Here is a 25,056-nt window from a genome sequence, read left to right on the forward strand (position 1 = left end):
AATATTATAATTTTCTGCTGATTCAAAAAATGTTATTTGGCAAGAGTGCCATTCCTTTCAACTGCAAAATCAGAAGAAAGGTAACTCCATAAGAGGACGGAGTGAGATGACTGTGCAATCAGCTCAGATATGTTAATTTGGGTTATGTGTGTAGAGCAAATGATGCCAGCATAAGCAAACCTCGCTTAATTCTTACCAATTACCTGCAATTTATGACAGAATTACCAGGATGTAGCTCTTGGATGAATCTTAAACAAACTGAACTGGGGTGACATGTTGTCATACAAGAACAAAGATGTCTGTGAGAGAGAGAGAGGTAGAAAGGGGTATAATTTTATTCTCCACCTTTGAAGTTGAACATTTTTAGTGACATTTTTTGTAAACAATGCGAGATTTGAAGGAAGTAGCAGTGGCCTAGACTTGGGGAAAAGAAAGCAAGTCTTGAGTTCCTTCATCCATTTAAATAGAGCTTAAATTGTTTCTTTTATAAGGGATCTTGGAACCACATTGTCCCACCTCCACGTCCTATGGATGGCTTGCTGTGGGCTCTCAGATTTAGATGGGATCTCTTCCTGCAGCTCTCTAAAAGTAAGTGTAGATGTGTCCTGCCAAATGACGATCTCAAAACTATCTTCAGTTGATACTCTTTACTTGTAGCCTTTGTTCTCTTCTCACCTTTTTTTTTTTCTAAAGGACTTTGGTTGGATGCCTTGAATTGCCTGTGTTAGTTTAAAAAACACTGCAGTATTTTTTTTTTTTTTTAATGAGGAGTAACATTCAGGTCTGATCCTGAAGATGCCTAGTGCAGCATAGAGTTCGTTGTCGTATTAGCCCTAGCTATTTAAGGCAACAACAGCCACACTTGAAAAATGTTCTCTTCCATGCTAATTTCATGCTGTACCATGTACTATTTCAAATATTAGAAAACATTTTGCAAAGCTTGAGTGTTACTTGTGCAATCCTGTGGTTTTCATGTTTACTTCTGCTGAGGAACTCTACATAGCCTATAACAACATTTCGGACCTGAGCCAGCTGACCTGGTTGGATCACCTTGAGGTTTTGGACCTGGAAGGTAACAATATTGAGGACATCAACCAGATGCAGTACCTGGGACTTTGTTGCAAGCTGAGCCGCCTGACAGTGGAGGGCAACCTTATTTGTCTGAAGCCAAATGCAGAATCTGCAGAGGTGAGGACTTGGTTTGCACATATTGTGTTAATTTTTGGCTGTCCTTTTTTAGTTTGAGTTGGAAATGGGAAACATTTCTGCATCTTCCTATTGTATCATTCTGAGTGATGACATGGCATGCATTTCCCATCTTTCATTTCTGTTGATTTTGTCCTCTCGTGGGTATTGTCTCCAAGATGACCACAAATGAAATACAAGAAGTGCTAGTAAAGAATCAGGCCTGTTCCCTAGCAATGTGTTCCTTCTTACCTGTGGGGATGGGATTAAACTAGAAATCAGCTGTTCTGATCCATACAGCTGTTCTGTTGTTTTCCAGCTTGCAGTGCAAACAGGCATCTTAAAGGAAAACTAAGGAGAGCATGGACCCCAGCTGTATGGATCCTTCTAGCCTGTGGGGATCTTGCAGCGGGTTAGAAAGTAGCCAATATTTTTCTTACAAGATGTGCCAATTGCAATGTCTCAATTAGATATCTGTCTTTGGGCTTTTGCAGTTCTTTTGGAGGGTCTCCAGTCCAGCAGCAAGTGCTCCAGTACCACCACCCTCAAAAGTTGAACCATCAGAAAAATGATGCTTGAGATAACTAGGAAAAGCTGTATTGTAGGAACTGCTTGTTGTCCTTTTCCCTGAAAGGTTAAAATCAAATGACCAAAAAGACCTTCAGCAAAAGCTGAAGGTATAAAATACAGTGATTCACCTCTTACGTACTGAAATGATAAAATCATTTTTGCAGAGGTATTTTGTTGAGGGCATGAGATCCTCTGTGTCACAAAGATGAAAACACAGTAATACGTGATCTGCTTTGGGTTTCAGGGCACTCAACAAGAAAAGTAAGGGAGATCTAATTCTACATGAACAGTCTCAGAGCTGTATTACTCTCTTTCACTTTCCCCTGCTGCAAAAAAAGGCATTGTTGGGATATAAAAACAAGCATCTTGGCATGTACTGAGAAGGTAACTGGAGGAAAATCAGAGTTTAAAAAACTTGGTCAAATAAGACTGTTCCTCATTTTGGTCACATAATGTCTAACTCATGTCATCAGATGACAGTTTAAGGCCAGCGCACTATATATTGTCATCCACGTCTTTTGGAAGGTCACAAGCCTGTGCACCCACACCTAGGTACGTAATGTGCAGCACTCACTAAGGATGGCGCAATCCCCAGTGGCACTGTAAAGAGCTGCTAACACAGGGGTTAGAAAGCAGAGCAGGAGCTGGTGCTGGGACTCCACTGTGCCATGTTCCATAGCTTTGCTGTGCATTTCAAAGTGATCACGCCCATGCCATTAATTTGCATAAAAGTTTGGGGTTGATATTCGTCCTGGATTTAGACTTGAAAACTGAGGTGCTATCACTAAAACTCAATCGTGTAGTAGACATGCGTGTATTTTAAATCTTCGCACTTTTTAGATACATGAGTTATTAGCATTTTTCAGATGTAATTGTTGGCTTGGTCATATCCCTCAGTAAAAGCAGCCACAGAAGGTAGCGCTTTAGCTATCATAATTTTCCTCTCTGGAATCCAAAAGAAAACATTATACACTTGCCTTTCTGTTTTGAACTGATAGAAGTATACTTCAGAGACCACACCTGTAACTATTTGTAACCAAAATGATTTCTCCATCAACATTTCTCCGCTACAGAAGATGAAATCATGTGAGGAAAAAAACATATTCCTACAGTAAGGAAGCCCTGCCCGCTTCTGATGGACAAAGCATGCCTACTTACTCTGTTTACTCCCACGGAGACAAATACAACTTCTGACACTTCCTTATCATAGCTTCCTACCATGAAAATGGTGCAGTGTAACCTAACAGCATAGAAAGTCTGTTTCTACTCCCTTGTCGCTCCTGCTCAATGGAAGTGGTGTTTTTGGAGCACATAGTTTTCACTTGGCATCTTCAGTTCTTAAAGGTACTTGTAATGGAGAAATGTCAGACTGTCCTTGGTTTGTTTAGCTGAGGAAGTCAGTCCTTGGGATGCTGCTGCATGTTTGCATGTAACAGGAGTTCAAAGAGGAGGAGTAGGTATGTGATGGTGTGCCCTGCTGCTCTTCTCCATGCTGAATGGCTGTCTCTACTCCTGTGCAAGTAGTTGCATTCAAATGCCAGCCAGAATTTGTTGAAGGAGTCTGCACGGTGGTATGTTTTACATTGAACTGTAACAGAGGCAGACTGTAAGTTCACTGTAGGCTCCCACCCAGTCTCCGTGTTGGGAAGCTGCTAAGCCCTGGGGTGGTTACAAAGCCAGCCCTGCCCTCGGCTGCCGAGAGCTTCTCCATGGGCTTTGTCACTTTCTTGGTTTCAACTGATGTTTGCATTTCTTCAGGGTATAGAAAAGCCACCTGAAATATAGAAAAGAACAGATGTGGGCTTACTTTGGTGTGCCCTGGATGGCCAGCTCTATTTCTTCAAGCTCCTCCTTGTAGTCTGGTCCTTGCTACAGCTCTGTAAAAGCTCTCCTATCTATTTACTTGTAACCTACAGAATGGTCCAGCAAAATTTACTGCTCTTTCTTCAGACGGCCTGTTTGCTCTCTGTAATTTGATTTTCAGATGAGCTCATCTTCCCCTGTTATCTAAACCAAGAGCAACAACCTGATGATAAATTCTGCAGCCTCTGTTGCAGTAATGTAACATGAGCGTAACACAATGCTTTTCTCCAACAAGACATGGCTGGAAATTGGCTGTAGCCCAGGCAGTCTTCAGAGTACATGTGGTACAGGGTAGCATGGCAATTGGTTGACTCATTTTCTAAATTAAGATTAAAGGCTTAGTTAGAGAGGTTTAGTGTCTGCCTCTTAACAACAACAAACACACGCTTTATTTGGTGAGTTCCCTCTGCCAGCCTTAGTGCTGCATCGTGCGGAGGGAGGGAGCATACAGACAGCCAGGTCCCACAGAAAGCTTTCAGTTTGTGATAACTCTGTGTTGAATGAGGACTTGGCTTTGTTGGGTTTTCTAATATTGCATGCAATGTCTTGAAAAGCGTAACATTTATCTGGATGAAGCAATTGATTTGCAGGTAGCTGTCCATTCATATTCTGCCACTAGCAGTAAGTTCTTGCTTTATACTTTCTTTAAGTAGAAGAGATTGCCATCAGCGTTTGCTACCTTTTGTAATCTGAGGCTATTTTAACCAAAAATATTCCCATTGCAAAGCAGCACAACCCAGTGAGCCCTGAGATATTGCTAAGTTTTCCCAAAGACGAAGGTGCCATGTGAAGGTGTCTTTCTACCACTGGAATCCACTAAAACAGCCCAATTTGCGGTGTGCTCTGAGCACAGTTGTAACTGCTCTGGATTGGCCTTGCTGCTCAGAGGTCCCCAGGCATTGGCATGTGCTCATGAATCATTTCCTAACATGTCAGCTCCACCCACCCACGCAGAAGGGGGCTGCACCCATGCTTTCCCCCATGGCTGTCACACTGAGTCCATGTGCATTGGGAGCAATCACGTTGTTTTTCCAGCACACAGAAAAGAAACCGAAGTGCAGCCCATTTTAGCCTTCTATGCACCTGCTGTTGGCATGCGACCTCTTGCAGAAGAAAATGTAGTTTGAAGTAAGCCATCACTTCTAACAGTGTATAAAATCACACACCGAACCCCTGAAGACTGCCCCAGAAAATCAGTGCAGTTCATTCGCTATAGCTGGTTTATGGGTGTGCCTAAAAACACAGTCCATGGAAATGCTCTTTCTTTTTCCATCAACAGGTGTAGCAACACTCATAACATTTTCAAGTCTTCCTGTCACCTGAGTATTGATGCAGCAACCAGGGAATCACAAAAGCAGGGAGAGAGGCTGGCTGATTGTTGAGGGTGCCCAGGCTTTCCACGGGCATCAGTGGCCTTCTGCACTTTTGTACCTTATCAGAATATAACAAAGACAAATGCCAAAGTCATCAGTGGGTAAACAGCAAAGGAGCCTTTGCGCAGGGGGCATGTGTTTACACTGCTCAGGACATGTTCACAATCAATTCAAGTAGAAATAATGTGAGGAGAAAGCACAGTGAAATTGAAACTCCTGACTGTATTTATTTCTGTTGAATGAGGTGAATGGTTTACCTTGTAGAAGGCATTTCAACTTATACAGCAGTCATACAAATTGAACACTGCTGTGCTGCTGGTGGAAGTCCACAGTCTGTTAAATAAACTGTTCAAGTGACCACTTTCTCAATTTCTCCAGGAACCAGATTATAATTACAGAGCTGAAGTAAAAAAACTCATTCCCCACTTGGAGTATTTGGATGAAATACCAGCAAGGCAAACTGCTCTCCTTCCTTCCAAGAAGATGCATGAGGATTGGCTAATCATCAAGGAATCCATCAAGGAAGGTGGTTTAGCTGGAGACATTTCATGGTTAGGTATGTCAAGTTTCCTACCAGGGTTCATTTTTCAGGTCATGATGTGTGAAAATGAAAGATGAAGGGCAAGATGGCCTCTTCAAAGCCGACGTTTAATTATAGCGAAGGGATGAAGGACATTGTCTTCTTCACTTGGGAAGTGAGGAAGCTGGAATTCAGCATGGTGCAGATTTAAATGAAAGCTGTCCTAAGCTGGGCATCAAGATCAGAAAAATACAGATGACTTCTAGAGCAAATCCAAGCAGTAGCTGGGAGTCTGTACTTAGCGTTCATTCTGCTTGATGGGAAGAAGCAAAGCTTGGAAAGGAATGTTTCAACAACAGGTGTTCACAGCCTTTTCCATGGTAGCAGTCAATCCCATGTAGCATGGATGTAGCAGGATTTCCTACTCCAATTTAATAATAGGAAAGGCAATTTGGTCACCACCCCTTAATGGTAGCAACATTCTAGCAACTGAGATTGCATGGTCTTGTAAGAGATCTGTTCCATTTTCTTTGCCTCTATGATTAAGTCCATTACATTCATTAGTAGAGAGTAAATGGTTTGAAAATAAATCTGGTGTCCCCTTGCCTGTAGCTGTGGTTATAGTTCAGATGTCCATGCTTTTACGTATCATGCTACATGCACTTTACCACGTACCATTAAATATTACAAAGTATTTCCTATAACTGCTCCTGTTGCTTCCCATTAGTGTGGGCAATGCAGTTGGCTTCCCAACTCCCCCACTTGTGATTTGCCTGCCAACTGTACTCCATTAAAAATTTAGTTTGTTTTGGAATAAGTACATATATTTGTCATTTATTTAATCCCTGTGGGTCCAAATCTTTAGTTGTAATAGTAGTTATGGTGGGGAAAAAATCCATTAAAATCTGATCCCTCAGTGATCCTGCTTTGGCAACATCAGCTATGGTTCAGAAAACTAGTTAACAAAGTGAGCTGACAGAAACAGTAGGGACGGAGCACAAAATAGTGAATTTGTATTGTTTCCTAGTGTAACCAGACTTACATTCTTGCCTTCAGCTCTAAACTGATGAGTTCATATGGTCAGATTCAGACATCCCCGTATTTTTTTCTTTCCTATCGCAATGTTGACTCGGGTACTTTTCACGCACTGTGTATTTCATGGGTCTGTATTAACAACTATGGCCAAGGTATTTTAAAGTTCCCTAACACTCAGCTCTTAAGGAAATGGCCATATTATTACAGAGCTGATTGCTCCACTGTGGAGCTGGTAGATGCTCAGCACTTTACAAAGCACACTAATCATCTAGGCACCAAAATGAAATTTGCTCTCCTGTGGGTTGTTGACTGCACATGCTGCTCTCACGGCTGTGCTGTGCTCTCAGGACACCCGACGGTTGGGCAGGTAAGAGGACAAGGCTCTGTCTGCCTTCACTAGCTTTTGTATAATCCACCCTGCCCTGTAGCATTACCAAAACTCAGTTTTCACCTTTCTTTCTGTGGTAGAGAAGTATCTGTCTCTGAGGCAGCACTGGGAAAATCGATCGCTGCCATTCCCAGATTTCTGTAACTACTGGTACGTGGTTTGTCCCCATTGACTAATAGCTCTGGTAAGGTGGCCATCACCATCTGCATTGTGCCTGGGCATTTAAGCAATATATTTTAAGACTGGGGGTTTGGACCGTGCCTGTGGCAAGCCTGCAGTGGTTCTCTCACAGGCAGGTGGGCAGCAAATGAGAGGCAGCTTACTCTTACTCTAGGCATGCAGGCAGGGGAAGTAGCAGAGCCCTGGACACATCCAGGCTCACCCATGAGGTGGTTGGAGGTGGGTGGCGAGCACAGAGTGGTTCCTGACCCCAGACAGCCAGCAGCCCATCTCTGGAGTCCAGGAGCAGGAGGAGGGTGGAAAGGGACTTTGCTTTAGTTGGGGGTCCCCATGTTCTGCCATCTGCAGAGGACAGCTACAGGGGACTGCGTGCAGCACCGGGAAGCCCTCTGTCTCCAGACTTGACCCATTCCAGCATGTTTCTTGTAGCTGCAATAACATGTTTTTCTGTCCCCTACAGCTCCAAGTGTGCAGCAGCAGTCACTGCATTGGCAGTGTAAGGTGATGGTGTGGTTAGCGTTGCACAACTGTGCTTACACTAGTGAAACCTCTCTCTTAGATCCGTATCTTGGGGCAATAGCAAGGCAGTCTGGATGCAGCCCAAGACCCCCAACAGCTTCCAGACCTGGAACTGCGCAGTGGTCTGCTAATGCAGGGAGATCTAGCAATGCCCATCTCTTGTACAGTGGCTGTCCTCTTCCAAATCCCCCTGTTTCTGATGAGCTGTTCACAGAAGATGACTCTAGTGATTTGACACATGGTAATGTATGTTTTTTAATCCTCTTCTTTCCCACACCTTCACCTTCTTCTAAATGTTTTTATTGCTGATGAAAACCTGGGTGCTTTGAATACCACCCACCCATGCTGCTGCTAGATCAGATTCAACACATATTTTCTTCCATGGGACTCACCTGCTCTTCCATGGGCCTTCCTTTATTTCCCCCTGCAGCAGAAGGTGCAAGTCATCTGGGCTTCCCCCTACTCAGCCCCTCAGCCCCATGCGTTATGTGCGGCTGTCCCTCTTGACAGCCCCATACTGCAATGGTGCTCCCTTACTGAAGTTGCCTTTCACACCTCATCAAAAGCTGTCCTGTGCAGTGCTTTAAATTACACGTCAGCCTAGCTGGGGCTCACTTACGTCACACCTGGGCACATCTTCTTCAGTCATAGGAATGTGCTCCAAGGTAGTCCTCTAGAAAGGCACGGTGATACACATTCACTCCCTGTTGGATCATGTCCTCAAACTATGTGTAGTGCAGTCTCACTGCAGCAGCATCGCTGCTGTCAATGAGCACTTTCTTTTGGGTTTCCAGGGCTGGGTCCCTCAGCAAGAGGAGTCAGTTCCTTGACTTCACATACCTGCTCTACAGGCTAGCCCAAAACACAGGTGTACCACTGCCCTTCCTGCCCTGGCCACCCAGTACTGCCAAGTTAGCAGCTCCTGGAGACAGCTAGATGGAACGGGAGTTCACTTCTGGTACAATATTTGGCACTTCCCAAGACATCCTTCCCTAGCTCCTCAAAAGACCTTGATGGTGCAAATCCACCGGCCCGTAGAGTGCAGATTAGATAGGAAGGTGGTGTTTATTTTCCCAGCATTGTGGGCTGCTTCTCTCAGATGCCAGTCCCACCTCAGTTCCTTGCTCTAGGTAGGAGTCAGGTTGATGAACTAGATGAAGCAATGCAGTGTGAACAGCTGAGTGCACATTCAGAAACGTGGAAACTGAGTACAGCTTGCTAGGGAATGAGGCCATAATTTCACGTGCACTTTTAGGTAGGTAGCTCTACTGATAGAGACAGTTTTACCCAATGTTCACTGCTTCTTCCTGCCCGCTGCCTTGTTTCTTGTTTTGGCAAGAGCATCTGCATAGGCACATGGGGAACCTAATTCTGAGTGGGATCCAGCTAAAAAATAACCCAGAAAAACAAACACACAAAAAAACCCAAAAAGCACATTTAGTTTTAATCTTGATCTGTTCCCTGATCCGACTCACCATGTGGCCACACAAATGTTGCACCAGCACAGTGGAGGGGGCAGGGCAGGAGCAGGAGGAGACAGATTCTGGTAGAAACAGAAACTGCATCTTAGCAGCAATGTCAGGCCATGCCAACTAACACTGTGAACCTACGCCATGAAATATTGCATCTTCCTGTCTATGGGAAATGATGTTGTTTGATTTCAAAGACAGCACCATTTGTTAAGTGCTGGAGTAAAATGTTTTCTTTTTTCCTTTTTTCTTAGGACTTAGTCAAGTTATATGTGGGAACCCCACCAAGGCCCTTCGTGCAAGGAGGCAAAAGCTAGGTGTATGTTTTTCTTGTATACTTCATATTCCTGCCTGGTGACCCCCATAAATCCTGGGATAAACTGAACTCCCACTGTGGTTTGTGGCAACTCACTCTCTAAGCCCCCCAACATGCAATTGGTCTTGAGGAGGACGGAGAGTCTCTTGCCCTGATGTTACAAAGGTGCCCATGTGCTAGCAGCGATTAACCATCAGCTGTAAAGGAAGATGTGAAAATCACCTATCAGCTGCTGGCGGCAGATTTCCTGTTGTCCTGGCTAAGCAAAGCACAAGGCAGGATTGCAAAATTTGACAGGATTTCTACAACAGCTATTAAGCAAAAGATTTTTTTCAGCATTGTTTCTTTGATGTTGGCATAAATAGTCAGATCGCTAATGCCGCAAGGTTGTTCTTATTGACTAAACAAACGCAAAGCCAAAGTTTGTTCCTCTTGGCAGTGGGGTGGTACCCCAGCCCTGCGGTTCAGCCTGCTCCTTTCGGCAGTAATTTAGTGAGAGGATACCCACGTGTGTAAAGGGGTGCAGTCTGGCTCATCATGGTTAGCTTTTGTGGGCCCTGAGGTTCAACATGGCACGGATGCATGTCCATACATTTAAACAGGCTGCACTGTTTAAATCAGAGAAATGGCCTGCACAGGACACCTGCATCACTGTGCTGTTAGCAGCTTCACTTAATGCTGACAACAGATGTTAAAGAACCGCTAGAAAAAATGTGTCCGTCCCTTGTCTCTCTGCTGCCACTGCCCGAGCACTGGAAGCTTTTCTGAAACAAATTTGAACATTTGAGTGAATTACCGTGTGTTATAAACTAGGATGTGGAAGGGGACTGCAGTCATATGCTGAATGAAGCAGTTTCTGTCGCACTGGTCTTAATATGCTTATTGGTATAGATGCTACAGGCTTATACACCAGTGAGATATAAATCAACATTTTTGTTACTGCCACCCTGGGTTCCTCAAGCTGTAACAGTGCACACGACTGGGGCATGGGGCTTCTTAAAACTGAAGGGCAAGAAAATGGTGAGGGTGATCTGAAAACTCAGGAGTAACAGCGGACTTTGATGCCTTCTAAAACCCACAATCTAGAAACAGAGCTGGGAAGAGCTCCTGAGGTTATCAAGATAACTTCTGTCATTTTTGCAGCCACCTGCAGTGAGCCCTTTGAAAGTATGTGGTCTGAGGACAGAAAACTTTTACGGCTCTGGAGGAGCAGGAGACCTGCACCAGGAAGATGTGTTCTCTGAACTGAGAATACAGAGAGAGCAGCCCAAGTGGTGAGACTGCAGAAAAAATCTTGTCATGCAATAAAAGGGACATTCATTTTCTGCTGTAATAATAAAATAAACTCTTTGGCCACCTGGTGGTGGTTTCAGGGGATAGTCTTGGCCTCCTGCCTTCCTGTCCCTGTGGTGGGCATCCTTCTATCAGTCCTGCCCGCTGGAGCATCTGTGGGGAGGGCAAGGGAGAAGAAACCTGGGTGAAGCTCTGACCTCTCTCTAGAGCAGGCTGAAGACCAGCATAGGCTGGGTGGGCTTGCTTGCATAGCAAGAGCATGGAAATGAATTTTCATTCTTGGCCCTGACAGTGTCTGCCTTCAGACAGCAAAAGAAGTGAAGGTTGATGAGGTTTTCTGCAAGGATCACATTGGCTTAACCAAATGAAAGGCTGAAAGGAAAATAATGCCATGCTGAGATTCCCCCATCTCATAGACAGATAATTGTTGTTTTGGAAGTAAAAATGGCTTTATTTCTCTGAGCTTACTTCATTGTGTGGTATTTTAAAATAGCCCCATTTCACTTGATTAACTTTAGGATACTTTCAGATAATCAGACACAGGCAGCTTAGATGGCTGATCCATTTAGAATGATTTTCTATATCTCCAGGAAAGCGGGAAATCACAGTGGGTGACTAAATCCACTGCCTGGGTGTTTGCCTGTGTGGCCATGCGCCATGCCAAGCTGCACTTGGCTAGCTATATATTCACAACTTAAAGGCTAACTAAAGGTGTGATACTTGATGTCGTCCAGGTGCCTGCAAACAGGTCAGCAAGAAAAAGCCATCCAAGCACTGAAGGTAACTCTTAGTGGTGAGGAAGAGGGTGAAGACTGCAGCCTGACTGACAGCTGTGAAGATGAGTTGAGGGAGACCGGTGATGAGGACCTCACTGAAAGGATTTCACTTGATTTTTCTTGCCACTCCTGTCTCTCCCAGTCTTCCTCAGGTACTGGACCTAAACCTCTGGGGAAGAGTTAGCTTAGGTGACACATGCTACTAACCATTTGTAGATAGATGTATTAGTAACTGCAGTGTTTTACGAGATCTGGCTTCTGTGCTCTAGAGCAGCAGTTTGGAAATAACATTGCAGAGCCAGACCCTAAGTAATCTATTCCAGTTTTTAAGCAGGACATGGTGGCCAGCTGTGTTGACCATCAGGTGATATATTTCAGCATACATCTGTAGAATTAAGAGGAACAAAGCTGATCTTACACCAGCTTAGCATCAAGTCTAGAAGAAGGACATGCCTCTGTCTTTTACCTTGTGTCATTAATTTATGGCAGTGCCAGGTAAGTCTAAAATACTGTTGTTCCAACTGAGCTATATTTTACCCCAGTTGGCACTGATGGAAATAATGGCTGAGCTAATGATTGAGGTTTAACTGGGCAACTGCAAATTCTGGAAAGATATGCAACCAAAGGGATGCATTCAGTAAAGAGTTTAAAAATGAAACGTGCTCTTCTACTCAGGAACAAAGCCAAAGGCCTCTCTGGAATTGCATTTACATGAATGAAAGCAGAATTCCTGCTCTTTGCTAGTTGTTGAATATTGTACTTAAGAATATTAGAAACATTAATAATGGTTATTCCAAATACGTATGAAGTAGAGGAGCTTACAAAAGTACGACTTAAATCTATTTCTATTGTTAATCACCTTTTTTTGCCTTAAAAACTATTAGCATGTGAATTTTCATTTTACATTTCTTGCAAGGGCAAAAATGGATCTATTAAAATTTGGAAAAATATAATATATTTTGGAAAAAACAGAAGTATCATTAAACTATTCAAAGTTTCTGTGTATTAACAGTAATATAAACAATATCTCCTTAGCAAGAACAGAAACTGTTTGGAAAAATCTAAAGGAATGGCCTATTGTCCAGTGACCACAGAAGTCTTAGGCTATGATCTCATGGTCTCTCTAGATTTAATCTGATCTTTTTTAGATTTAATATGATTTCTTTAAATTGAGTATGATTTATTATGATCTCATCATCTTTGTAGATTGAATAGCCAATGCCCCAAACACCTCACATAGTGAGATGCACCAAACATAGTGTCATGCCCTATAGGACTGTGGAAGTGAATGGTTGGGCATAGATCTGCCTGTCTTGTAACCAAATCTGCTAGGATTTGGTTACAAGATTGATGGACTGGTTTGAAATCTAGTATTACCTAAGGGGGGGGGGAGGATGACCCAGATCCCAAATCACAAGCACCTGCCATAATAACCAAGATTCAAATAAAGTAATCACAAACACAGTAGCTTTTGCCCACTGTCACTAATAGACATATGTGTTTTGCAGAGCAAATACCTGATAAAACTTTAGCAACTGATAGACTTTATTCAGCAAGACAGTTAAAAAAATACAGTTTTCCTCTGTGACTTGAGACTGTGTCAAGATTTGGAGAGGTATTTAAATGCCTCAACACTTAACTTTAGAAGTGTGTCCTACCCAATGTGATTTTCTCACAGAAGAACTTGTTGCTGGAAACAATCCTTCTGACCAGGAAAGGACAAGTCATCTGAGCAAAACCGCTCTTATGTAAAAGTGTTTGCAGTGTCAGATCCATATAATCTGCACTCTTTGGAAGTCGTTGAGTGTTATTTCAGGCTCTTGAGTCAGGCATATCAGTCTTTCAGAGTGTCTTTACTTAAAAACAAATAAAAAAACCCTATAAATTTTAGACATTTTTAAAGCATATAGTATGATGGAAACTGTTCAGTGAAAATCTTTTATCAGCTTTTTGTGGTTACCTAAGCAGTAAAATAGATCCCCATCAATTAGGAGCTATAAAACTTTCTGGGCCTAGGTTTTGGTGGCACATTCTTTAGATTGTGTTCCTGCCCTGGACCCTGCTGATCAGGCGCTTAAGTGCAGTTGGTTCTTTTAATAGACAAGAGCAATCAGATCCCTGCTATATATAGAATGGTTTTAAGCATATATGCATGCACATTATATTCATAAGTCAGCAACAAGATTTTACTTCTCCTATATGTTGCACCTGAGGATTACATGGGCTAAAATATGAACAGCCAGATAGTAGCCCTGCATGCAGTGCAATATTTTCGGTAGCAGTGAGGCACTTTCCATAATTTTAAGGCTAATCTCAAGAGCTTATTCTTACACCTCTGCCTCTGATTAAAAAAAAGTGGATCCACTCATCTGTGATTATTCCTGTGCCTTGAATTTCACATTGCTGGATGGGGTCCTCAGGTATTTGAAACAAGTCAGTGCAAACACTGGCCAGGAATGATGCAGGTATGATCCTGCCTGAGAACCGGAGGGTGGGAGAGCTGGTCTGTCCCTCTTGAGCTGTGTGTGGCTTGTGAGCAGTTCCAGTGCTTGGCGCATCACTGGCAGGGAGGCTGCCAAGTAACCCAAACCCCCAACTATCAGAGGAAACAATTTGACAAGGCCAGCATCGCTGTGTGCCCCAGGACACATCTGCCCACCCAGCACCATCACACAGCATTCTCCAAAACCTTTTGCTCGCTGAGCTGGTCATTTAGGAGTAAAATGAACTGGTAAATCACTGCATTTTCCCCTGTGTTTCAGGTTCGTCACAGGCTCAGGAAGGTGCAGTGTTCCCCAACCTGAACCACTGTCTAATTCCGTCCCCTCCAAAAAGCCCTTCACCTGCATCTGTAACGGGTGTTGCAGCAAGACCCTGGAAAATGAGGAACCACAGGGTAAGATGCCTAAAAGTACCCAGCCAAGAGGAGGAGAGGCAGTGGACACAGCGATGCCAGTCAAGGACTCATCAAGAAACTTCAGCCCAGTCTCTGGGCAAAGAACTTGCCCTCCTGAGCCAGCATGGCATGCCGGGTGCCTCCAGATCCCAAGGGCAGGGCCAGCCTGCTGGGAGCACCGGCTGGCGAAGACCTATTTCAGGACCAGCAGCTGTTGGATCAACAAGCATCAGGTACGCACACTGCCGGCAGCACTGCCTGCAGTGTGTCTGGGGAAAACAGAAGGGACTTCACAGCAGGAAAAAGCAGGCTTCTGTGTTGTCTCTGGAGTCTCCTGCCTGTTCTGTAAAAAGAACTTTTATTTGTGCTGACATTTACCTTTGTCCATCTAATGCTAAATGAAACATTTTCTCATGTTCCTTATAGCTTGAGTGTTGGAAATCTTGTATTTTCTTGAATAACAGGCCAGAATTTTCCTGTGTTCTTATTGCTCCACTCTCATGTTCCCCATGCAGGGCCAATGCCCATGTCTGTTGCAGAGCTCTTGCAGTGGTGCTTGTTCAAGACTCTCCTCGGGTAAACCCCAGGACAAGTTCCTGACATCCCACTTTGGGTTTTTTCCCCTGAAATTTACATTAATTCATGTTAGAAAGAGCTTTGGAAAATAAAGGAGGCATTAGACAAGTGTCACGTGCACCAAAACATGGTTATTTCTGAACCTGCTTACTATAAGATTAGCATCGTGTTGCTTCTTTGAAGAAATAAAACTGAGGAGTTGTGATATGACACCTTGATTTTGAAGTTAACGTAGTCATTATAGAGCAGTATAGGCAGAGAGTGCATGCCTTGTGTGGGAAGCTGGTGTGCCTTGTGCTGCTCCCAGGCCTGGCAGTTTTTGGTTCAGTTTTCAGAGCGGGAGACGGCAGAGCTGGTGTGGAGAATGCAGATATCCACACCCAGAGTGCAATTTCACCACGGTGTTTCTTTCTTTTCCTCAGGCCCATCATGAATGAGAGCTGGCTTGGAGAGATCAACCAGCACCAGCCAGCTGTCTGCTCATCAGCAAAAGCCTCAGAGAGGTTTGGGCTGATGAACACTGCTTGGCCCCTGACTGCCAGGGCCATGTTGCAGTCCTTGCCAGACAGACCCACTGCCTTAACAACATCTCAGAACAAGTCCCCAGTCCTAGAAGATACCCAGGTGGCAGAGTGTGTTGGAGCTGCGTACACAGCACAGTCTTGAAGGTTCGACGCTATCTTTCAGCAGCTTTTGCAAGCTAAACGCAGAGCTGTGCAAGTAGAGCAGTTCAAACAAATGACATGATTTGCCTTAATTAAGGCTACAGCTGGTCCAGAAATGCTTTCTTTAAAGAGCACCCAGTGATCAACAGAAGAGCTAATCAACCTCTTATTACAGAAAAACATGGTTATTTTTGTAGCCTTCATGCACTAAAACAGAACAAGTCCTAATGTATTTCCTCTCATCCACACCATGCCCTGCTCTGTGAGTCAGGCGGGGACACCGAACCAAGAAGAGCATGGAGCCTGCAGTTTGTGCAGTAGGCTGGAGGAGATGAGGGACACAGGGCATTCCCTCTCACGCTCAGCCGCCTGACCTAGCAGCAGCCCCGCGATGTATCTTTTGCAGTCCTGGATGTTTAACATGCAAGGGACAAAGCCGAGGGCTTGAGACGAAGCATTGACTGGAGCGGGTTGTAAGGGATGGGTGCGTTGCCTGAGGAAGAGCCCAGGAAGGCCGGGTGGTTTCAGAGTTTTGCCCCCATGGGAGCTCACCCTATTCACAGGCATCCGAGGTTGTTGTTGCCTGCATTGCTACGGGAGTGAATGCTGACCAAATGGCTCATCCCAATATTAACGTGTTTGTTTGCTCTGTAGCTACCTGGAAGGATTTCCCTCACTTCCTATGGATAGACATTGCATACCAGAATTTCATTAGCAAAAGTGACCTCTGTAAGCAGGTGTCAGAGCATCCCCTGCATATGCTTTTGGAGTCAGGCATGCCACCTCTAGTTTTTTTTAGATCAAATAGACTTTCCAATTTCATGTGACTGAATAATTTTAAGAAATGCTGCAGCAAAGACAAGGCAGGGAAGTAAGGCAATAATCTCTTTGGGTGAGATTCAAAACATCTGTTTTAGTGACTGCAGACTGTGAGATGCTGATCCAGATGACTGTGCCTTACAACTTTATTGATGTTGCAGTCTGAAACCAAGCGTCAGCACATTTTTTCCAGTTTAAATTACTATGTTAGATATATATTTTTAAATCAGTTGATAAAACAGTAATTACATGATGAGTTAATGAATTGGTTTATGTCTTCTTTCTACTGGTCGGCTTAACGTACAGGAGCAGAATAATAGAGAAAGCCTCAAAACTTTGTCTCGTTGTGGTGATACTTGCACCACCTTCTCCTACAAAATAGTCTGGAGCTTGAAGCTAGTTTGCCTGGTTTTGGTGAGTCCTAGAGGAGGAAATCATTCATCAAAAATCATTAAAACCTATATGTGGCATGTGATTCTGTGCAATACTATGGATGGAGGCAGGATTTCCCATCAGATGTCACCCAGCAACAGTGCCTGTATCCTTAAACAGGCTCCTAAAATTGACTTTTTGCCAGCATCGCTGACCATGACCATCTCCAAAAAAAAAATCTGACCTTGTAAGAGAAAAAAGAAAGTGGCAGCGTAGTTTTCAGAAATGCTCTGTGGCCTCCCCACCTGCTTGAAGTCTGCAGCCCTCGCTGGCAGTCAGCACTGGTGACAGTCAAGCCCTTCTCTATAGCCAGGGTCATATCAGTGGGTGATGGGTAGGACTGTCTTCTCCAAATATTCAGAACCTCCTTCTCAATTTGCATCTTTGATTTCAAAGGGGAGGAGGGGAAGAAAAAGCGTAAGTGAGTTTTTGTGCGTGGAAACTGGGACAGCTAGACGGGTCTGCACGTGTGCATCTGCAGATGCAGAACTCTGGGCATGGATCTGGAAAGTACTCTCAAAAGTGCCTGCGAGCTCATCTCGCAGCAAACACAACTTGGCTCTGTATGTGCATGGGGCAAGGAGCTTCTCTGTGGTGGTGGAGAGGGCTTGGAGAAATGATTAGAAAAAAAGCTCTGCCCTCAGGTGTGGGAAGTAAGAGTCACTGAGGGCTTCGTCAAAACCATTTAACTCGGTGTTTCCTGTTTTAAGTTCCCTTCAGGTACCCCAGTGATATCTCTCAGGGGTGCAGGCAGTGTGTGACCTTCCAAACAGCCACCCCACCCCTTACTAACCAACTCTGCCCCACTGATGGCCTAACCAAGGCAGTCACGTGCCATGTAGTGGCATGGCATATGTGTACAGAGACAGGAGAAGATGTCCACTCTACCTATCGATCACTGCATCAGCTGGTGACCCAGCACTTTCTCAGGTGTGTATCAGTAGGTATGGGTATGTAAGATGGGCTCGAAGCCACGTGCTCTCGTGTCCTGGCAGTGCCACTGTGAGGATTTAGTGTCCTGAGCTGACTTGAAGGCCTAAGGAGCAAAGCAGTTGGCAAGAGCGCTGTGGCTTTAGTGACTGTGCTGCAGCAGAAAAGTGGCAATGCTGGGAGCTGGGGGCCCCGGGGCACTTGCAGGGCAGCATCTTGATGCCGCTCTCCTCATTTGAACCTCTGGGTTATGTGCTGGAAAGCAAAAGCTCTGCTCTCAGATGGACCTTGCAGGCAGGATGCCCGATGCTTATCTGGGAGGCGTGCTCAGTCTCAAGCTGCACTGCTGACCACGTGCCCAGAGCACAGGGCAGGAGGCCAGAGAAGGACGCTCCCATGCTCAGTGAAGCAACAACGCTTAGCTCCTGGGCATTGCTCTCCTGAGGTTGATCTCCAGCTGTGTTACCCAGCAGGGCAGAGACTGGTTTCGGGCATACAGAGAGGAAGGCGAAGTGACTTGGCAGCAGAGCAGTGACATTAGTAGGAATATGACTTCCCTCCATCATGCACTCTCCTTGTTAATACAGTGTTGGCACAGGGAGTGGAGGAAGACTAATTAGCACATGAAAGCTTAGCAGGTAGCAGAGCCAGGCTTTGGTGGACAGCTCTGTTGGAGGCATGAGCTTTTTGCGTGCCACCTTCGTTCCGTCCTTTCTGGGCTATCTATCTGACCTGCTGAGTGGTATGTGCAAGCGTATGTGCTCTGAAGCTAAATGCGTAACGAGACCCATCACCAGGCTGTCATGCACGGAGCAGCAGGGAGGCTTATTAAGAGCAAGTGTGCAATCACAGCCCAACATAACGGGGAAGAAGGGCTGGTAGTCTCCTCTCTGCAGGTAGCAGGTGCACCTCAAGGTTTACCAGAGCTGCCACACTGTTGGCTGTTGCAGTTTCCAGGACAAGCCAAATAAACAGGGCTGTTGCAGATCAGATCTCCACAGCTATAACAGATCCACAGAGGAAATTGTTGCTCTGGTTTTAGTCTCTGTTTATCCACCTTCCACCTTTTTCATCTAGAAAATGTAAAAGCCAGCCAGGGCTTTAATGGGCTAATTAGGATATGTCAGGCACGATGGGCTACCCATGAATTTGATTCTCTTGGCCCAAAAGGGAAATATTTAGGGAGTTTTATCATGGTTTTCTTGTCGCCATTTCCTCTGTTAAAATCCTGTGTTGGTCCCTTGAATATGGACAAAGTAATTTAATGAACGAGCTGATTCCCATCCCTGTCTTTGCAGACTCTCTTAATATTTTTCTGGGTAGGATCCTTGCTTCCGGTTGGATGCGACCAGTTTCGGATGTACATTACCAGGGTCCATCCCCTCATTCTTGTAATGGGCCAGGAGCTGCTGATGCCTTTAAGTATCTCGCTGCCTTAATGGGATTTGCTGCCAGCTGCCAAATTGATCCCTAGTGTGTAAGCAGGAGAGAAGGATGAGAACTGCTCCCCCCTCACCTATTAATAAATCGGCATCGCAGGGAAGAGTTTTCTGCCAGGAGCTAAGTCTCATCAGCACATGCTGCTAAGGGAGGGGATGGTTAGCTGGGGGCAGCTGCCCTGCAGGGAGCAGGTCTAGGAGCAAAGGGATTTGGCCCAAAGCGACAATGCTGCAGCATTAACAGGAGCACAGTCCACCCAGGAGGCCTCTCAGCATCACTTAGCTGGTGTCCTACGAGCAGCTCTGCTGGAGTGGCTGGTGCTACCCTGCATACTGAAAGGCTCTCCTCAGCCAGAGCTTTAAAAAATAATTGGAGAAAGAAGCAGGAAGCTGCGTGCCAGCCAGCCAGTTATTTCAGTGTCTAAAATTCCTTCCTTTTCCTGAAGGGAGCGTATCCAGGACGGCATCCCACCCCAACAAAAGGGCCCTGACAAGCGAAGGCAGGTCCTGCTCAGACTTGGATTGCATTCTGCACCTCCCAGCTCTGCAGAGCCCAGCCCATTGCAGGGACCTTAGCATCCCATTTGGGGACAGGCCAAAGGGGATGCTAGCCCTGTCCAGTGTCCCCATCGCAGCTGTGTGCACAGGCCACCACCTGCACAGGGCTCCTGGCTGTCATGCTTGTTACCAAGGCCGTTACTCTCATTGAAGTCTTAGGGTTGCTTTGCACTTGGAACAAATTCATCTTCATTGCTAGATGAAAAGGAGATACTTTTTTTGGTGGCCAAGGAGGAGAATGCCCAGGAGATATTGAGGAGGGAAAGTCTCATACACACCTCCTCTTCAAATACATGCAAATGACAGGTCAGCTCAGGATCATTTCCCACATGGTTCCTTGGCTTGCTACTGTGTTCAGAGCCCAACGTGCTCAGGCTCATTGCCATGGGCAGTGTCTGCACTGGTAGGACACGGGCACTTCTGGGGTACAGTTAGTCAGATGGTTCATGGTCCAGTAATGCCAATCTCTTCATTGATAGAACAGGGTTTGAGATGGCTTAGATGTCTCCTTGGTACCACCCAGTGCCAGGTGAGATTAATCCTGCCCTGCAATAACTTTCTCAGTATGCCAGAGCATCCTGGCCACGTTTTTACTGTTGGCAGCACCTTGCTCCCCTAAAGTTCCCCTGGGGGATACTGGAAATGTCCTGGCTGAGACAAAGGACCAGCCTTGAAGAGTGGAGATGGCACAGAAAGCGTGTGACCACTGGGTTGGCGTGCCTTGTGTCAGTGTACATGGCTCCTTGAGCAGGTCTGTGAAGCTTTTGGACCTTCCAGGGAGGCACAGGCCAGGGGGCAGGTAGGGCAGGGCAGCTGCAGGACAGCAAGGAGGACTTGTCCTGGGCTGAATTCAAGGTGCCACCACAGACTGCGAGCTGGTGCTGCAGGCAGAAACCTGGCCTGCTGCAGGTGCATCTGAAAGGGCAGGTCTGCTGCCCAGTCCCCAAAAGAAGGGGATGCTGGCGAGACTTTTAGAAACCAGTCCAGCTAGCTGGGAGGTGACACAGGTAGTGGAGATCCTGTGTGGGAGGTCTCTTGCTGTCACTAGAAGACAGACAACCTGGCAGTGACAGCCTTGATCAAGCCTTAGGGGCAGTGGAGTCATTTTTAAGCTCTGCACTGGTTTCCTATGGCCCAAGGACAAATGGTGTGAGCCGAGAGGAGGTGTAGCATGGTCTTACACAGGCAACAAGAGCAGGGGCTTGCTCTGACCCGTCCCTCAAACAAGGCAACCGCCACTGGCATGTCCTCTCCCCATTGCTGTCAGAAACCTCATTGCACCTGCACATCCCCAGCTGGAGCTCAGTGTGATCATGCTAAAATTAAGGGATTGAGATAGTTTTTTAAGCATGCCAGGGGACAACGGCCTTGCAATGGGATCCTCACGCACAGCACAGCAGAAACCAGAAAAATAAAATGTTGGATTCCTGGGTGGAGAGTTGCGGTATCATTTATAAATGTAAAACCTGAGGAAGAGAGTGACTGCACATGCAACCAGGCAAGCCGCCACTTTAGCTGAAGAGCAAGAGGAACATCTTGAAATGGACGCTAGAGGGAAGAAGAGAGTCTCACAAGTGTAACTTCTAAAAGTAAAACGACTCACAAACCAAACCCAAGCGGCTCCAGAGCGTTTGGGAGACATTCAGCACACAGTGGGTTCAACATTTTCTTTTTTACCTTCTCCAGCATCCAGTGTGCTGTCCTCGTGTGATGCCCCCAAGTGTGCTATGCTGGTAGTGGCTTGCTGTATCACATATGACTTTGATTTACTTGGAAATACTTCCTTAGGAAACCTGCAATGCCCACAAAATGTAACAGAGAACATCCTGGACCCCTGCCTTGGCACTGGAAAGCCGTGGTGCTATAGGCTATCAGTGGTGCTATGAGGCATCTGATGATGCTATGTGCAATCCCAGCACTTCTTAAAGAGATGATCTTTGTCATAGGCCATAGCTGCAAGCTGCAAGCTGCAAACAGGCTCTAGACCATGCATGGCTTGAGTTCCAGCTTCTCCTCCCTTGTTGACCAGAGACCTCTCATCTCTGGAGCCCAGCAGAGCAGGAAGAGCTTCCTGGGGGCTGTGCTCCCCAGTGCTGCAGGACAAATCTCTGCTGCCAGGTCTACCAGTCTGAAACCAGTCCTCTCCCAGCCCAGCTGTGCTAAAGCTCCCTGCCACTTCTCTCCCCTTTATCCCCACCCTTATCTTTTCCATCCTTCTTCCCCTGCCCTGCTCCTGGTTCTCACCCAGCTCAGCCCACCTCCTGCAAGCGGCTGCTGGCCTCTTGGTACCTCCCAGGCAGGACCTCACTGGAAGAGCGGTGCAAGCTGGGCAGAGTTTGCATTTGTTACTGCTCTTCTCTCTTCCACGGCTTTCCACCTGCAGGGATCTTGGCCCTCCTCTTGGCAGCAGGACAGTGCTGGGAGACCCTCGTGGGTTGCAAGGGGCTTCACAGCAGCAGCCATGAAGGCTGGTCCTGAGGGCTCAACATCTGCCACCACCCAGCCCACATCACTTCTGCCCCAGCCCTTTCCCCACATGGAGCCTGGCAAAATCAACACCCAAATTCTTACTGCTGCTCTGTGGGCAGGATCAGACCTTTCTTCCCCAACAGCAAGTACCAGCCCAGTCCCTTCTCCATCCCTGGGTCACCTTGCTGCTGCAGGCTCCTGTCACCAGCATCATTCACACCTCAGGGGACATCTAGAGCCGTGACAGGGGCCTGAAGACAAGTACCACAGTACCTGCTCTCCCCACCAGCCAAAACACATGGGCCCCGGCCATGCTGGGGGACGATGCTGAGTGTGTGCTGTCTCCTGGTCATGCTCTGGGCTGATCAAGCCCACATAGACCAGGGCTGTGCCGGGGCAGGTGCTAACCAAGTGTACGGGCAATCATGGCTGCACCATCTGCCACGTAAAGGAGCTACATAGATTCAGGGAGAGAAAAAGCAAAGGTGAAACTGTTGTGGGAGCAAGAGATGGAAACCTTTGGGAGATCTGCCCCAGGAGGAAGGCACTTGGCGAGAAGAGGAAGAAGCGTACTGCAGCGGGCAGCATGGGGGGAGACGGACATGCCGGCAGCAGCAGTCAGGTTGGGAGCACCACGCCATCCTGCCACGGGAGGAGAAGCGCGTTCTGGTGGATGAGATGTGGAGCTAGTAACAAGGCAGGGCTGATGGATCCCCCTCCAAGAGCGGAGGGGTTAGAGCAAACCGTGGTGTTTCCAGACCAGCCAAATGACTCTGCTAATGTTGCATGGTCTTGCCAAGGCGAGCATCTTCTAGGGTCTGGGTATGGACCTGTCAGCCCTTACCAGAAAAATGCTGCACACCAGGAACAACAGCCAGGATCAGGACAGGGTCATCTTCTCCAGGAGAAGGGGATTTCCTGGATTAGTCACCAAATTTTCCCCTGTTCAGAAGCTCAGTCCCAAGAGCTGCTGAGACCCTCCAGGGGATGTCGCCTGCTGCCTCCCTAGGTGGGTCTTCACAGGGATAGCGAGGAATTAAAAATATTCATAGGTCTTGTAGGGTCAAAGCAACAAATATCTTTTTTTCCCCTGGATGATCACTAACAAATTCATTTTTAAATAGGAAAAAAAAGAATCTAAGCTAAAAAACTCTCTTTTCCCTGATTTGTCCTATCCCTTTTATCTAGTGTCAGTTTTGGTGATTTTGAAGAAGAAAAAGGGAGGTATTACCTTCCCCTTTGAACTGCCATTGCCCAATCCTGATTTTTTGGATTATGAACAGTCCAGGGGAAGCAGGAATCCAAACACAAACCTTTGGATTAGATTAGTGGCATGGAAAAACAAATGAGACGCTCTTGCTGCTGTGGAAAAAGTGATAACTTTAGCTTAAGATCGAGCAACTTTGCAAGTGATTTACAGAGGAAGATGAATAGGAGGGTTCAGCTTTGGGATCAGCTGCAGCTAATTCACATTGGATTTTATAACTGCCTCTTCAGAAGGCACCACCATTGCTGTGTACTGCACCTGGTGGTGGTGCAGCCCTGCCCCAGGCCATGTTGCGATGTCAGGACCAGCCAACATCGCACAGTGAGTTGCGAGAGCCCGCTACTTTCTTATCCTGGCTATGGTACAGTAAGTCAGGACAATTAGGCACCCCCTACTCACACCTGGAACTCCTGTCGCCTGGAACCATACCCGAGACTCCTGCTGCTTGGTTCATGGCTCACTTTTGTGGTTGCCTGACAAGAATTATGGCTGGAATGAAATTACACGGACCAAAGTCAATCGTCTTGCGAACCTATGAACAGCGGTCCCAAGCGAGGCCCTCTGAGCTCTCCTGGACTACAGCAGGCTGCAACCAGCATCTCCCTCTGAGGGGGATGCCTCTCAGATCTCACAAACTGTCCAGTTTATGAAACTCAGAGGACTGTTGCCAAAAACTGACGATGGGACCTGGGCTGATACCCTTCACTCCTTGAGGCTCAACCCTTCGCGTGTTGAGAAATGCTGAGACATTTGACGTGAATATTTTACTGAACTGGAGGGGAATATTTAACAGGTATACCTCTGTTTATCTACCTTTGTGTCTGTGTGCATGCATGTGTGAATTGATTCTATTGAATCACTTTGCAAATGTTGAATTAGTCAGTGATTAAGTTTTAGTAAATCTTGTGATTTACCTCAAACTGTAAATGAACCTCAGACTGCTGCTACACACATAATCCCTTAGACATAAACCGTTGCCCAAGTCTGGGACTAGGAGTTGACCCAGCTGCACCTAAGCTCCACCGGGAGTTTAGAAAGCAAGGAGGTCTTCTCTGAACCTTGTGACTTGAAAGGAAGGTCTCCCTTACCTTTCTGCACCTCTGATCTCTGTGCAAATCATGAAAAAATCAATTCTAACTCAATTGTCCTTTGTATGTTTCTCCCTTACTCTTTTGTGTTTTCAGTCTCTGTATAAATCATTCTAGTTTGATTCTAACTTGATTTTCCTTTGTACGCTTCATCCATGTATTAAGTAATAGCAAACCTTGCCATTGAACTTTGTGAAGTCACGCGTCACGTGTCAAGCACACAGCCGGGTGGGCCAAGACCCCGAAGGTGTATCCCAGCTGGATGAAGGCCTGCCTGCACCCTGCCTGCACTGGCGGAGAGCCAAGCTGCTGGCCTCCAGTCTGGGAGCAGCTTCCAGAAACCCCCAGTGTCTTGTGGGTGGCTGAGATTTTGGGTCAAGGCCTTCTCCTCTGCCTGTCCCCAGCAGAAGACTTGGGCACTGGTGATGGT

The 25,056-nt window shown here is 46.2% G+C and overlaps 1 protein-coding gene across 7 annotated transcripts in view; it reads left to right on the forward strand.

The window, feature by feature from the left end:
• The window catches only part of LRRC56 (leucine rich repeat containing 56), a 74,600-nt gene extending 50,135 nt beyond the window's left edge, over window positions 1-24,465 (forward strand). For all 7 annotated transcript variants that reach the window (XM_030039789.1, XM_030039795.2, XM_030039788.2 and 4 more), the window contains 9 exons: window positions 492-588; window positions 991-1,188; window positions 5,370-5,547; window positions 7,674-7,874; window positions 9,357-9,421; window positions 10,562-10,692; window positions 11,446-11,639; window positions 14,250-14,616; window positions 15,382-24,465. In XM_030039789.1, coding sequence (XP_029895649.1) covers window positions 492-588; window positions 991-1,188; window positions 5,370-5,547; window positions 7,674-7,874; window positions 9,357-9,421; window positions 10,562-10,692; window positions 11,446-11,639; window positions 14,250-14,616; window positions 15,382-15,625 — 1,675 coding nt within the window. In that variant the 3' untranslated portion in view covers window positions 15,626-24,465. The remainder of the gene's footprint in view (window positions 1-491; window positions 589-990; window positions 1,189-5,369; window positions 5,548-7,673; window positions 7,875-9,356; window positions 9,422-10,561; window positions 10,693-11,445; window positions 11,640-14,249; window positions 14,617-15,381) is intronic.
• Window positions 24,466-25,056: the final 591 nt, after the last annotated feature.

This window comes from Aquila chrysaetos, chromosome 16, assembly GCF_900496995.4.
Source record: "Aquila chrysaetos chrysaetos chromosome 16, bAquChr1.4, whole genome shotgun sequence".
NCBI lineage: Eukaryota > Metazoa > Chordata > Aves > Accipitriformes > Accipitridae > Aquila > Aquila chrysaetos.